The sequence below is a fragment of the Lagenorhynchus albirostris genome, chromosome 15 (assembly GCF_949774975.1).
Source record: "Lagenorhynchus albirostris chromosome 15, mLagAlb1.1, whole genome shotgun sequence".
Taxonomy (NCBI): Eukaryota; Metazoa; Chordata; class Mammalia; order Artiodactyla; family Delphinidae; genus Lagenorhynchus; species Lagenorhynchus albirostris.
In genome coordinates, this window is record NC_083109.1 from 63,855,289 (window position 1) to 63,870,318 (window position 15,030).

The following is a 15,030-nucleotide window of genomic DNA, read 5'->3' on the forward strand; positions in this document are numbered from 1 at the left end:
AGGTGCTACTTTAGGTTGGGCAGCAAAAAAAAAAAAAGCCTCTCTGAAGAGGTGACATTTGAAAGGAGACCTGGATGACAAGAGCAGACATGGAAAGATATGGGGTAGAATTTCCCAGGCACGGCAAGTGCAAAGGCCCTGAGGTTACTCTGTATCTGGCATTGAAGTATTCACTGATGCCTTACGGTTTGCCAAGCCCAGTGTTGGGCACTGGAGATTCCAAAACAAATAAGGTACTATGCTTATTCTCAAGGCGTTCACAGCATATGGAGTATGTAAGAGACAAACAGTCCATTTTAGCATACTGTGGTAAGCTCAATGATGGCGACATATGAAAGAAGATGCCTTCCCTACCTGCATGGTGTGAAAGAAGGAGGGGACCTGGTTTCTGTGACAAAGAAAGGAGCCAGGACACAAAGTCTCCATGATTTCTGGAGGACCCTGACTTTCCTCTCGGTTTGCTTCCACAGGACAAATGACCAGCTGGTGGCATTTCTCTCCCGATACCGAGATATGAATTTCTTGAAGTCACACGGCCGGGACAACGCCAGGTAGTATATCCTCCCCCTCCCCTTGTGCAAAAGGGAAATGGAAATCTGAGTGATCATTTGGGGGCTTCCTTCTAGGCTGGTTTGATGCAGCCAGAGAAAAGTTGAGGATGGGAGAGAGGCATGGCGTGGATGGGCCTTGGCCCTTTCTTTGTAGCATCTGAAATGGTGTCTCCTGCCAGCCAGGGATAGAGATAACAGTGAATGTGTCTCATCATGTCATAGTCCTTTACACCTTTTCCCCCAAGCCCTTTCATGAGTCCATTATCACATTATGGCTGTCCTTCAAGGAAACTAGGGTAGTCATTTTAATACCCAATTTATTGGTAGGAAGACTGAGGCCCATAGTTTAAGTAAATGATGTCCCCAGATCATTCATTCGGTCAGCCAGTCATTCAGCAAATACTCACTTAGTGCCAAGCATGTGCCAGGCACCCTTCTAGAGGAGAACAAGACAAAATCCTCACACTCATGGAATTTACCTTCTAGCAGGAAAGAGTCTCATACCAGCATGGAGTTGAACTCAAGTATCCCGACTCCCAGCGCTGCGCCCTCACCATTGCCTCACTCTTGCTGCCTAAGATGTTGGCAGGGATTTGAGGCACCAGGAGCCCAACCTGGATCTGTTGTGCCTCTCTCACTTAAACTGAGCAAAGCCAAACAGCATCACTGCAGTCCCGCTTTGAGCTGAGCCTAAATCCCCGTGGCCAGAGATCAGCTGGAAGGGACACAGTCTTGAGCACCCTCTGTAGGAGAGACCACAGGGTCCGCTCCACCATTGGACATAAAACACTGCCCAGGATCACTCTGCCATCTTAGAGCCTTTTCCTAGCGTTGCCTTCAGAACTTAATCTGGCAGCTCACAGGATACCTTTAGCGTGTTAATGTGTTTTCTTTGGCCTTCGTGCTGGTTTTGTCTTGTTCAATTCAGGTGCTTCATTTGAAAGTTAATAGCCCCATTTAAAAATAGCAATATTTCCCAGGGAAATCCAGATTTCCGGCTCATCTTAAAAGAGCCAAAGGTCCACTACATCTGTGCTTGAATTTTCTCATGGAAGTTATGATCTGGTTCTTAGACAAAGCCCACGTTCTACAGGTTGCTGCCCTCTCCCCTACCTCACCCTGTTGGCATTTCAGTTTGCCGGCTCTGCTGTAGGTGTTCTCTGCCACTGCCGACGGAGGTGTCATCTTAGCTGTTTCTGTGATCCCCTTTACCCAGGTATCCACAGAAGGGAGGGACAGAAGCAGGCAGCGAGCTCCATTTCCTGAGCTCTCAAGAAGTAACCCCAGAATCCTTGGGTTGTATCATTTTCCTTAATTTTAATGTTGATTGCATCCAGCTGTCTATTTCTAGATTGGGCCTGTCCTACTGGCAGCCTGCATTCTTTACACTTGGGAGCCCCCAGACTTGAAGATGCTCTGTAAATGAGCACAGATTACTATAGCATGTTCTGGCCACTACACTGGAGAGGCCTGGTGGATAAAGAAGAATGGTAGACATATAGTGGGCTGTGTTCCTGCTAAGTGCACATCGCTCTGCTGGGCCCTTTTCGCACAGGATCTAACTTTATTCTTACAGTCACTCAATGTAAAAATACGTATTATTATCTCCATTTGTCAGGAGAAGAAAGGGGAGCTTTGGGAGCCCAAATGATTTTCCCAAAGTCACACAGCTGGTAAGTGCTGGAGTTTGAACCCAATTCTCTGGCCCCAAAGCCCATGGAAGCAGGGTAGAGCTGAGCAAGATTCCATGCAGGTGGTGAGTTGTCAGAACTAGACCAGATATTGGTATCCCCACCCTTAGGTAGAGAATGAAGATGCTTCTTCACTTCCAAGTAGCTTATAATACATGTTTTGTGCAAAGTCATATTGTTAGAAAGGAATCCACTGTAAGTTGCTAGACTTGTGTCTGAATTACATCCACCCTAGTATTGTTGTTTCAGCCTGCTCAGTATTTATTCTCTATCTACTATTTCCAGGCCCTGTGCTAGGAGCTGGCTACAACACAGAGGTTAAAATCATGAGGTTTTGAGGTCATACCTCCTAGGTTGAATTTCTGATCCACCACGTCCTGTCTGTGTTTCACTGGACTGGTGACTTAACCTCTCTGAGCCGGTTCCCTTATCTGTACAAAGGAAACATTAATGGACTTATACGCACGAGATTGTTGGAAGGATTAAATGAGATGTTGTATATAAAGCATTTGGCATATCATAAATGCCCTATGAAGATGATGATGGTGGTGGTGGTGGTAGTGATGATGTCATTGCCATGATAAACATTGGACTCACATATTGCAGGTGGGAGAAATAAATAGATGGTGTATAGGCCAGAGTTGTGCCTCTGGGTGTATGAGTACATCTTGTCCAGTTGATGTGCATCAGCAGTTGACAGGTGGTACCCAAACGGCACAGCAGGATAAAGGGCAGGATAAAGACGCAGGCTAAGGAGTTGTTGCTTGCATCTCCCTCTAAAACCCTAAAACCCAAGGCTCTCTGGACAAAACAGCTCACAAGTTCCAACACTCACGCATGAGTCCTCAGCTGGGCTTCTCTCACTTAGATGAATTCAGGAGATTAATTTAGAATTAATTCAGTAGTAAAATGAGCCGTCAGCGGCGACTTTCTCCTCTTTGTCAGTTGAGGCCTCACCTGCTGAGTGAACAAACCTAGCCACGCCCATCTTCCCTCACGTCTCCCACGGGTGCAGCCTGGGTGGGGCTTCGCTCTGGCTCTGCACTGATGGCATGTTAGGAAGGACCCTTTTTTGGTGGGAAGTGACAGAAACTCAGCTCAAACTCGCTTAAAGGGTAAGGGAAGTTATTGGGTGATGCAACTAAAACATTAGTATCTGACTTAAGACATAGCTGAATCAAGCAGTTCAAATGATATCATCAAGCCCAGACTCTGTTAATTCTTTTTTTTTTTTTTTCCTGGCTGCTTAATTATTTCTTATTATTTCTGGAGAGGGTTAAAGTAAAATAAACACATCACATCAAATAGCCAAGTAGTTCACTGGCAAGAATCTTTTTTTTTAATTAATATATAACCGACATATTATGTTAGTTTCAAGTAAGTGATATAACCATTCAATATATGTATATATTGTAAAATGACCACCACAATAAGTCTAGTTAATATCCATCACCACCCACAGTTACAATCTTTTTTCTCGTGATAAGAACTTTTAAGATCATAGCAAATTTCAAATATGTACAACACAGTATTATTAACTGTAGTCACCGTGCCGTACATTACATCCCCAGAACTTACTTATTTTATAACTGAAAGTTTGTACCTTTTGACCACCCTCACCCATTAACTTCTGTTCTCTTTCCCTTTGTGTTTAATTTTCTGGCTCCAGACGGTGACCCTTCTCAACGTATTAGCCTCATTTTACTGATAAGGTAACTGAGACTCAGAGAGGTGAAGTAACTTGCTTAAGCTCATGCAACTAGGGCAGGGTTAGGGCTCAAACCTAAGTGAGTGTGTCCCCAGAGCCCAAGCTCAGATCCCTGCGTGATGCAGCCTGTCTGTGTTCTGGTCCTGCTTTCCTCCAATATGCTGGGTGGCTTTGAGGCAGCCACTCTGCTTCTCTGGGCTTCATTTTCTCCCTTTGAAAAACAAAGTAGTTGAATGACATGATCTCCAAATGCCTTCCCATTCTGATGCTTCATGCTTCGGGACCAGACAGTGTGACAGAGGAAGAGAGTTTAAAAGACAGAGAGATGGAGAGGGACAAAAGCAGGCAGTGAGATACCAAATAGGCCACAGGGCGCCTTAGTTTTTAATTCCACGTGGTTCCTAATAGCAGTTTTGACCTTCCCGTCCCCAACTTCAGCCTTTAGCAGCCAATTTGGACTTCCAGCTCCCGCTGCTAAGAGATGGCATAAAGGCAAACTGGTACTTTAATAACTGCCAAATTGGTCCTGACTGTTCCTATAATTAAATCAAGGGGAGTGTTGTGTTCACTGTATTTCCTTGCTTTCCTCCAAAAATGAAGTAGCTAGATATATTGAAAGACATATAGCACAATTATCAGTTTCCCAGATAACCTCTGCAGGGCTAAAAGAAGTAAGTGCCCTGAGTAAGCAGGTCTTGGCAAACATCCCCAGGAACTCCTGGGTTCTGCTCGGGGAGTATCGGAGAAGTTTCCCAAATCTCGGCAGCCTGATCAAAGCTCAGTGTGTAGGGACAGGCCCCTTACAGGGAGATGGAAAGGGAAAATCATTTCCCTCATTCCCAGCCGGAATAGAGTTTCCTCTGGGAATTTTCCGGCCTTGATTGGTCTAAGTTCTCCAAATAATTCAAGGTCACCAGGGCCCCAGTGCTTAGCCCTGGGGCAGAGTGTGGTGTGGTGGTAAGAGCGTGGGCAATGGAGTCCAGACACCTGTGCCAAAATGCCAGCTCTGCCGTATGGCAGCCAGGGGACTTTGACAAATGGCTTTGGCTCTCCATGTCTTCATGTCCTCTTCTTTATAAGATCCGGACAGTGATGTGGGGATTGTGGAGGACTGAGTATCCTCGCTGACCACAGGAAGTGCCGAGCCAGGCACTTTCGAGTGGTGTTATCCTCTTTTAAAGAGTACAACTGAGGCTTGCAGAGTTGGTTTAACTTGCTCAGGGTTCCACACGGCTGGCATTGGAGTCTGGTTAGGTCTGACTTTTATCCCCCCATGATTAGTGACTGCATCTGAGAGGACCTGTTGTTTTCAGTTCTTGGAGTGTGTGGATGAAAGAGCAAAGCTCTGCTGATTTTAAGCAGAATCATTTGTAAAGGAGCAAGAGGAAAATCAGTCCTCCCCCTGCTTTCTAGAGTCACCCTGTCCCAAAGTGTGTTCACAGTCCACCAGTGATACGTGAGATTATTTTGGGGTGTTCACAAATGGGCATCATGGGAGAGTTAGTACTGATTTTATGTATATCAACGAAAATTTATATAATTAGCCATCTAATCGATGACTTAAAGGACATGATGCTTAGAATAAGACTAAGTTTAAAAGAAGACAGTTGAAGCTATCTAAAGTTGGTTTAGAAAAGAAATATTAAGGAAAGTCTCATACAGACGTCATAAAACCTATAGCATGGCAGTTAAGAATCTGGGTCCTGGACCCCGACTGCCAGCGTTCGTATGCTGAGCACTCACTAGGTGTGTGGCCTTGGGTAAGTTACATCCATCACTTGTGCTTCAGTTTCCTCATCTGTAAAACGGGAATCATGATAATAAAACCAATCTCATAGAATTGCTGCAAGAATTAAGTGAGTGAATATGTGAGTAAGCTCTTGGAATAGTTAGTTACGCATATGAAGTTGATGATGGTGGTGATGTTGATAGTGGTGATGGTGACAACAGTGGAAAAGCCTTGAAGATGGTATATATACACGTGATTAATGTTTTCAAAACACTTTCTACAACTCTTAGAGAAACAGCTAGCATTTCAAATGTAGGAAGACTAGACCAGAAGGAAGCTAGGAGGGGTCCCAGCCCTCAGGTCAGAAGTGGCATAAACAAGTTTCTTCCTGTTCCCTGGTCCGGGACCCCCCTGCTAGAGGCGGCAGTCCCTCGCTGGGCACCAGAATGGCAGCTAAAGCAGCTTCAGCAGCTTCTTCTCTCTGACATTGAACTAATCTTCAGGCCCAAACCTCTCTTGATGTATAAATAGGCAATTGTTTAACCGAAAGCTGTCAAATCCATCGAGAGCCTGGCCAGGAACCTCCTCCAAGCAAATCTGCTTTCAGGAGGCCCTTTGGTGCCAACTTGCTTATCAGGAGAAGAGCTCTCTCCCCATCTGTCTCCTAGTACCATGATTGATGGGAGGAGGTAACTAATATCTCATCTCCAATGGGGAAAGCAGATTGCATTTCCCTCTTGCTTTTCTTAAACCCAACCGGTGAGTTTATCCCTGTTTGCATGTTCACTTTATTTAATCCAGTTATGGTAGCCATGTCAAAATAAAGCTTAGCATCACACGGGCACCCATACAAGGCTGTGTACACAGACGCTCTGTGGGCCTCCGTATGAGTTTTGAGGTCGACTTTCAATCTTTTCTTTTTTCAAAACAATACATGTCAAAGGTGGACCAAAGGCTAGAAGGACGATATGTGCAGTGTCATCTCTGAGACGTAGAGCATGATTTTTTATTTCCTTCTTTTCTTTCTTTTTGTGTTCCATGCCTTTTATGGAGGAACTGCGTTATTTTTTTTTTTTTTTGCGATACACGGGCCTCTCACTGTTGTGGCCTCTCCCGTTGCGGAGCACAGGCTCCGGACGCGCAGGCTCAGCGACCATGGCTCACGGGCCCAGCCGCTCCGCGGCACGCGGGATCTTCCCAGAACCCGCGTCCCCTGCATCAGCAGGCGGACTCTCAACCACTGAGCCACCAGGGAAGCCCCCTTTACTTTTACAATAAGAACAGAAGGCAGTAGACTTTGTTTATAAATATGTGTGAAATAGGGAAAATCAGTTAGCCTTCAATGGACCTTTAGACTCTTGGAGGTGCAAGCTGATTTGGGCCCATGTGAAGAGCATGGGCCACCAAGCCTGGGATTCTCAGTTCCAGGATTTGGGCCCCTAACTCTGCATTTCTGCTCAGGCTGAGTTTTTTTCCATTCCTGAATGTCAAAACCAAGTCAGCTTTCTTTGCCCAGGGCATGTGTAATGATAGAGTTTACTGTGTTCCAGAGACTGTCCCAAATGCCTTAGAGATATTAATTCTTTCAATTTTCACAACAATCCCATGGTGTAAGTGCAGTCATTATCATGCCCATTTTCCAGATAGGGACACTGAGGCTAGAGAGATTAAACAACACACAGCTTGGGAACGGGGAAAGAGACTCGAACCCTGGCAGTCTGGCTCCAGAGTCTACATTCCTAGCCACTGTGCTGTACCATTTCCCTAAGTATGTTCATTGTGGAGTTTCCCGCCATGTCCAGGCCACATGTACTTATGGCTGATACATTCCTTCCACCAATCAGGTCAGAGTCTGCCTCTCCTGTGACTGGTCTGCTCTGGTGTGAGGTAGTGAAGCTGAGCTTCTCCCTGTAGCTTCCACTCCTACCACGTTAGCTTCTTTTCATTCATTTGGGCTCCTGCACACACTATTTCTGTCTCCTATCAAGCTCTTCCCCACAATTCTTCAGATGACTGGTTCCTTCTCATGCTTCTTGTCAGTGCCACCTCTTCAGCAGAGTCTTCCCCAGTAGTCTCCACTAATTAAGTCCCTGTCTCTTTATTTTGTCATTGCACTCTAAGTTTTCCTGTATAACACTTATCACAAATATCTAGTTACATATTCATGTGTTTCATAGCTGTTTATGACTACTTACCTATTTACTAGAGTAGTGTTATAGTCTTGTGGCTAAGAGTGTGGAATCCAGAGCCTGACTGCTAAGGTGTGAATCCCTTCCTTGCCACTAACCAACTGTGTAGCCTTGGGAAAATTAGTTAACCTTTCTGTGTCTTTGTTCCTTCATTTGGAAAATGAACCCTCATAGGATTGTGATGAAGATTAAATGAGAGAATGTATGTTAAGTACTAGGAACAGGACCTAGAAAGTAGCAAGTGCTCAATAAATGGTAAATATTATGATTTTATTTTTCATCTTAGAAGAGAGAGGGTAGGGATGATGTCTGTCTTCTTCACAACCATATTCTCAGCACAGAGACTTGGAGAGTTGCTGAATGAGCAAATACCCCGAGCCCCTTTTCTCTTCCAACTACTGCAGAGTTGAGGCCTGACAGCTGACTCCAGCCCATCTTGGGAAGGGGCATAACCCACACTGGACATGTGAGAAATGGCCAGAGGAGCCCCTGTGGAGCTGCTAAACTAGGAACCCAGTGACCTGAATCCTCACTGACTTGTGCCTTGGAAAGATGGGAGGGTTTTGTAATTTGTGGTTCTCAGACAGAATCAGGGTGCCCGTGTTGCTTGTCACCCTCTACCACCACAGCCATGGGCATTGCTGAACTAAAATAATTGCAGGACATGGGTGCGCTGTGAGGGCTTTGGGGCTTCTGTCCTTGGTGCTGAAAAGGCATTCTTCTCAGAGCATAAAGGGTTTCTCCTTAGCTGTGGAGGTGCCCTACACATGCCTGTCTACCAAATCCCAGAACAGAGAAGAGGACAGATAGAAGTTTTAATTTTCTGGCTTGATGAGGGAAAAAGTTAAGTATCTTGGTGAACACTTATTAAGCACTTACTAAGTGCCAAGCACTACGCTAAGCCTTCTCCATATATAATATAATCTCACTTAAACTCTCTGGGGCAGATATTATCACGATCGCCAGTTTCCATGTAAGAAGCTGAGGCATCCATGTTCAGGTCGCCCAAGGTTAGTGGCAAATCCAGGACTTGTACCAAATATTCTGGCTCCAGAGCCCAAAGTTTGGCGCCTGTGTGACATGGCTGTTTTGTGTGAGTCCATTCACATAGCTGGCTGATTCCATACATTGTGTTTTCATGCTTTGTTCCATGGCTTTATTTTTAAACTAAAATGCTTAGGTTGTACTTAGGCTGAAGGAGTAATCTGGGTTCAGTGGGAGATCGCTGGAGAGAGAAATAGAAGAAGAGAAAATATTTTTCTAGGCTGTGTGACTTTGGATCACACGTCCTTTCTGAGTCTCGGTGTGTTGGGGGTTTTTATCTGTAAAATTAGTTATATTCGCTGATTGCTGAGATTCCTTCTTGCTCAAACATGCTGTAAAATCTGAGGGGCAGTGTTCTTCCTTTCAGAATTCATTACAGGACAAGACAGTTCTGGACTAATTCCACACTTGATGAATATACGGAGATTGTAGCCAGGGAATTAACTAAATTGAGAGACTTCTTCATTGTCTGCCCTTTCTGAGGCCATTTCCAGAGGCTACAGATACTTTCTTAACTGCCCTCTTATCCCATGGGGGAGATTCAGGACCCCTTGGCATCCTCCATCTGATTTCCTTTGATGCCCAACTGAGTAGATTTGGTCCTTGTGACATCCTAGTCGAAGCATATTTAGCTCTGACTTTGTCCCATATCGGGACAGTAGAGAAAAATCTCAGGGAGGCAAACCATCCCTGAGAGCCCAGGAGGTAAAACCAAATGCAAACCATACCACGTTTGCCCTTAAGTAACCTGTTCTGAAGACAGAAGCCCTTGTGAGGACTGGCTGACAGCCTCTTCCAACCAGCAATGAGCCGTTTTCTCTTGGTTCACTCATTTCCGGGCATTGTCTTTTTGAGGAAATAGAAGTTCTCAGATCCTTCATTTGGGTCCTTTTGGAGGGACCCTGGCGAATTGAGATGAAAAATGGCAGAGTAGTTAAGCATGTGCATTGGATTCATCCAGACCTGGATTCACGTCTAGGCCTGTTAGCTGCGTGACTTTGGAGAAATTACTTAACCTTCCTGTGATTCAGTTCCTTTGTCTGTCGAACGTGTGTTAGAAAAATCTGATACCTGGCTAACTAATGGCAGCTACCTCCTGATTGCCTGACAGACGTGGCTGTTACTGTTCCCTTTATTCATTCACTCAACAAATATTTATTGGGCACTGGCTGTATGTTAGGCACTGTAGTAGAATACAGAGGTGATCAAAATCTCTGCCCTCTTGGGGCTTACATCCAGTAGTAGAAATAGGCGATAAACTAAATAAATACCTTGTATATTATATTAGAAAGTGAAAAGTGCTATGGAGAAAAAGAAAACACCAAAGGAGGATTGGGGAGGGATGGTGTCTCTGTGAAGAAAAGAACTGATGGTTGGGTCAGCCCATTGCTTGGGTGAAGAGTGCTTACTTTGCAAGGACCTTTGTAAACAGTCACCCATCACAATTTTGCAGCTGATTTGGGAACTTGTTAGGACAGGTGTCATGGAGCTCATCCTACAAGTGAGGAAACTGGCATTCAGAGAAGTTAAGCCAGCCCCACTTCTCAGTGAAAGCAGAGACAGCATTGGTACCAGATCCTCTGCATGTCTGCTCTTCTATGGTATCACCTGTTGAGCCCAGTTCTACCAGGTAACCAGGTCAACTGGAAACAAAACTGAAGGGAGGGCAGCATCATTGGTCACCTTCCGTGAATTGGGCCCATTGCTGCAAATCTTCCCTCCATCCCTCAGGTGAGAGAGCCGTGCACCTTTTCCTGGTGAGCCAGCATTGATGACGAGACTCACCCGGGTGTTCACAAACTTACTATGGTTTCCAACGTTTACCTTTTCAAGTTATAGTAAATCCACAGGGAAGAATAAAAAGCAAATCACGGTTGAAACAGCTGATTCTTTTCGCCTGCTAGATACCCAGACTCTGGGCGTCTGCCACCTTATCTGAGTCCAGACCTAAGTTCCTGGTAGCCCCTTTCTGATACCTAGGCAATCTGTGGTCTCTGTTTACTCATAATTAACCAAAGCGTGTGTTTGCAGCTTATCAGTTTTTGAAGGCAGTCAATACAGCGGCCAACCTCCCAACCCCGTGAATATTTCATTTTGGAGATTACTGCATAAATATTGCATTTGGATATTGCGGTCCGGGTCATCACATTAAAATTGCAAGATGATGCTGTTATCCCATCTAATGGAACATGAAATTAAAAAGCTGCTCCACGGAAAGAAAAATTCTGCAAGTCGTCCCACCTGTATTTCTTCTCTCTCTCTCTCTTATTCTCAGTTGGTCTTGATTACCATGTAAGTTTTGATATAGAGTATGTCAAATTTAAAGTTTTAAACACAGTTAAGTGTGCCCACTGGACATTATCATATAATTGGCACCAGCCAGAGTCGAGGTAGGATTTTATTTCCTCAGACTCGGCGGCTTCCTTCAGTGGGTCCGTGAGTGTCAGTGAGTGCTGTGGTGAGCGTATTGAAAACCCTTCACCAGGTCGCTCCCCAGAGAGAACATGGCTTCGCTAACGAACTTGGATTTTGCACTAGGAAAGGTGTGTTAGGGAAAGAACAGGGCCAGGGATGCTGGACACGTGGGTCTTCTGGTCGGCTTCTGCCCTTGTTTGTATCCTCAGAAAAGCTGTCAGCCTTCTCTGGGCTCCCATGCGTCCGTCTAATGCTTGCCCCACACCTCTTGCTGAGTATAACAGAGGGACTTAGAGAATGTCACGGCTGGAAAGTACCCTAGAGATTACCTAACCCAGCGTTATTAGGACTGGTGGCCTGTGGGCTGGAGTCAGCCTAGAGATATGTCTTATTTAGCCAGAAATGCTTTTTTTAAGGGATTTGAGTGCTTTTCAGAAAATGCAGTCTCTACGTCTTTGCTAACTCCACCTACCCTGTTATCTTATACTAAGCCCCCCTCACAAACTTATATTATTTGTCTGACCCCTGTAGACATTTAATTTTATAACCTAGACCTAGCCCAACTTTGTCAGTTTCCCACGGGGGAAACTGAGTCAAGGTCATCATTTTCCAAATTCACCCAGCTGGTTACTGGTAGTGCCACATTGCAATGTAGATGAAAAGCACATTTTAGCAGAATTAAGTCCGTTCACCACCAGCATCATTGTTGTCACCATTTTTATTACACTAGCATCAGTTTGGTTAAGAATTAAATATATTACACCGTCGTGCTCAGTGAGTGACCAATGTCAAGAAGCAGGTCCTCTATTTATGCAGAAGAAAATGCTAGGGATGTGGGTTCATTAGTGAGGTTTCAGGCAGTTCCCTTTGGTGGATTTGTGGGAGGCCCAATGGGAGAGATTCTTTGTAGAATTCAGCATGACCAACAGGGTGGGACTGTCTTCAGCTTCTGTGCTCTGACGTCTGGTCATCACCATAGACCTTTCCTGAGCAGATGCCTTGCACTCTTCCAGGACCTGTAAGGTAGGCAGAAAGGAGGAAGCCAAGATCAGTTCTAGTGAGCACAGCATCTACCTCAGAGGAGACAGGTAACTCTAATGTGAAGACAGAGATGAGGTCTGCCATGGAGGCACAAAGACCTCTAGACACACAGTGGGGGATGCAGCCTGCTCTAGTGGAAGAGGTGGCATTAATGTGCCACAGCCATGGCTACCTGCCCTATCTGGAGCCTAAGAACATTTGCATTCATCACGGTAATGATAAAGGTGAAATCATTCAGGAATGTATTAGTCAGGACTCTTTCAATTGCAAGTCACGGAATCCCATCTTAAAATGCCTTACGCACTTTACTGACAAGTCTGGGGGTGAATCAGGTATAGCAAGATCCAGGGTCTCAAGCAGAGTCATCAAGGCCTTGTCTGTCTGCCTCTCCCCCTCCCTTACTTCCTCTCTCCCTCCCTCCCATTCTCCGTCTCTCTTTTTTTGTCTTCTCTTCTATGTTACCTTCATGATCAGACAACCTCTATACTCATGGTGACAAGATGGCTGTCAGCAGCCCTCAGCTTGCATTCTTCCAGAAAAAAATCCCCTAGAAAAGCCCTCCTTCCTAGTATTTCCAGCAAAACTCCGGAACCTAGTCTCAGACTCAGCTTGAGGTGCGTGCGCATCCAGGAAGCAATTATGGCAGCCAAGCAGGTGGAATACTCTGATTGACCAGGCTGAGTCATGTTCCCACCCCTGGTGCTGGGGGTGAGGCAAGCCAAGTGAACTGAGAGTTGAGGGTGAGCAAGTGTCCAAAATAAAGTCAAAGTGTGGTTCCCAGACAGTGGATGCTGGGCAGACAGAAACAAGGGAATGAAGCCCCGTTATTTGCTACAATGTGGAGGAACCCTGAAAACACGAAGCTAAGTGGAAGAGACTACAACTTGTGTGATTCTCTCTATAAGAAATATGCAGAATAGATAAATCCATAGATGGATTGCCAGGGACTGGAGGGAAGGGGGAATGGGAAGCAACTGCTCATGAGGATGGGGGTCTCCTTTGGGGGTGACAAAATATTTTGAAAATAGAGATGACGATTGCACAACCTTGTGAATGAACGAATGCCATTGAATTGTATGCTTTAAAATGGTTGATTTTATGTTGTATGAGCTGGAGGGGCAGCAGGATCCCTGGGCGGGGAGACCTGTAGACTATAAACTCCCAACGAGATAACCAGCTCCTGAGGAGGAGGGACCATCCTCACTTCTCCTTGCCTCAAGGCCAGCACATGCCTGGCACATAGTAGGTGCGAAGTTAATGCTAACTGCAAATGAACTGAGAGTTTTGGCCAGAGAGTTTGGCCCTAGTTCTGTCTACCCGCCCAACACACCCACCTTACCAGCTCTTTGACCTTTGATTTCTGCATCTACAAATTAGGAAATGCCAGTTCCACCTTGCCTGGCTTGCAGAATCCCAAGAGTGTGTGTGTGTGTGTGTGTGTGTGTGTGTGTGTGTGTGCGTGTGTGTGTGTGTGTGTGTGTGTGTGTGTGTGCGTGCGTGCGTGTCCTAGAGCAGGAGTTATTAATCTGAGGTTCATGGATAGAATTCAGGGGTCTGTGACTTTGAATAGGAAGAAAATGATCTTAATTTTCACTAAACTCTAACTGAAATCTAGCTAAATGTAGGCAAAATGTAGGGTAACAAACCACCACAGTATTAGCAGTTACCGTTAGGAATCACTTTTTTTTTTTTTTGGCCATGCCACGTGACATATTGGATCTTAGTTCCCTAACCAGGGATCGAGCACATGCCCCCTGCATTGGAAGCGTGGAGTCTTAACCACTGAACCGCCAGGAAAGGCCCAGGAATCACATATTTTCAAATCGCGTTATAATTGAGGCATCCACTTCTAAATGTCATATATGCTCACCTCTTCTTCAAAATTACGGTAGTTTTTAGACCTACTACAAGACCTTGTGATTAAATGTGTTAAAAAGGAAACACATGTAATTATCATAAATGTGGTGTTTTAAAATATATTTTATAATACTCATTTTAATGTGTGAATCAAGAATCATGTAAATTACTATATCATCACTTTGGTGTTTTTGAAAATATTTTGTAACCCTGTGTATTTTCGTTGTATGCATTTAAAAGCATTATTCTGCAATGGGATAAATTGGGAGTGTGGGATTAACAGATACACACTGCTATATATAAAACAGATGAACAACAAGGATTTACTGTATAGCACAGGGAACTATATTCAATATCCTGTAATAAGCTATAAAGGAAAAGAATCTGAAATATATATATGTGTGTATATATATATGTGTGTGTGTGTGTGTGTGTGTGTGTGTGTGTGTGTATGAATCACTTTGCTGTACACCTGAAACTAACACTATATTGTAAATCAACTATACTTAATTTACTAATTAATTAATTTTAAAAAATAAATTAAAAAAATAAAAGCATTATTCTGAGATGAGGGTCCCTAGGCTGTATTCACCAAACTGCCAAGGTGTCCATGGCATGAAAAGGTGATTTCAAAAGTTCTCTAAAGAGGAAGCAGATAGATGATCGTTGCCATCTAATTGTGCTGGGTGGGCAAGTCCCCTAAGCTCTCTAAGCTTCTGTGTCCTCATCTGTAAAATGGGCATAATAATAGTACCTACCTCATAGGGTTATAGACACCAGCCTCACTTGTGAAGATCAAGTGAAA

The 15,030-nt window shown here is 44.6% G+C and overlaps 1 protein-coding gene and 1 long non-coding RNA gene across 3 annotated transcripts in view; one reads left to right on the plus strand and one right to left on the minus strand.

The window, feature by feature from the left end:
* XYLT1 (xylosyltransferase 1) overlaps positions 1-15,030 on the plus strand; it is a 317,259-nt gene that overhangs the window by 255,470 nt on the left and 46,759 nt on the right. For both annotated transcript variants that reach the window (XM_060122535.1, XM_060122536.1), the window contains exon 6: positions 471-551. In XM_060122535.1, the coding sequence (XP_059978518.1) occupies positions 471-551 (81 nt within the window). The remainder of the gene's footprint in view (positions 1-470; positions 552-15,030) is intronic.
* LOC132504849 (uncharacterized) overlaps positions 12,031-15,030 on the minus strand; it is a 228,997-nt gene continuing 225,997 nt past the window's right edge. Inside the window, exon 2 of the long non-coding RNA XR_009535129.1 lies at positions 12,031-12,343. This is a non-coding gene — a long non-coding RNA (uncharacterized LOC132504849). The remainder of the gene's footprint in view (positions 12,344-15,030) is intronic.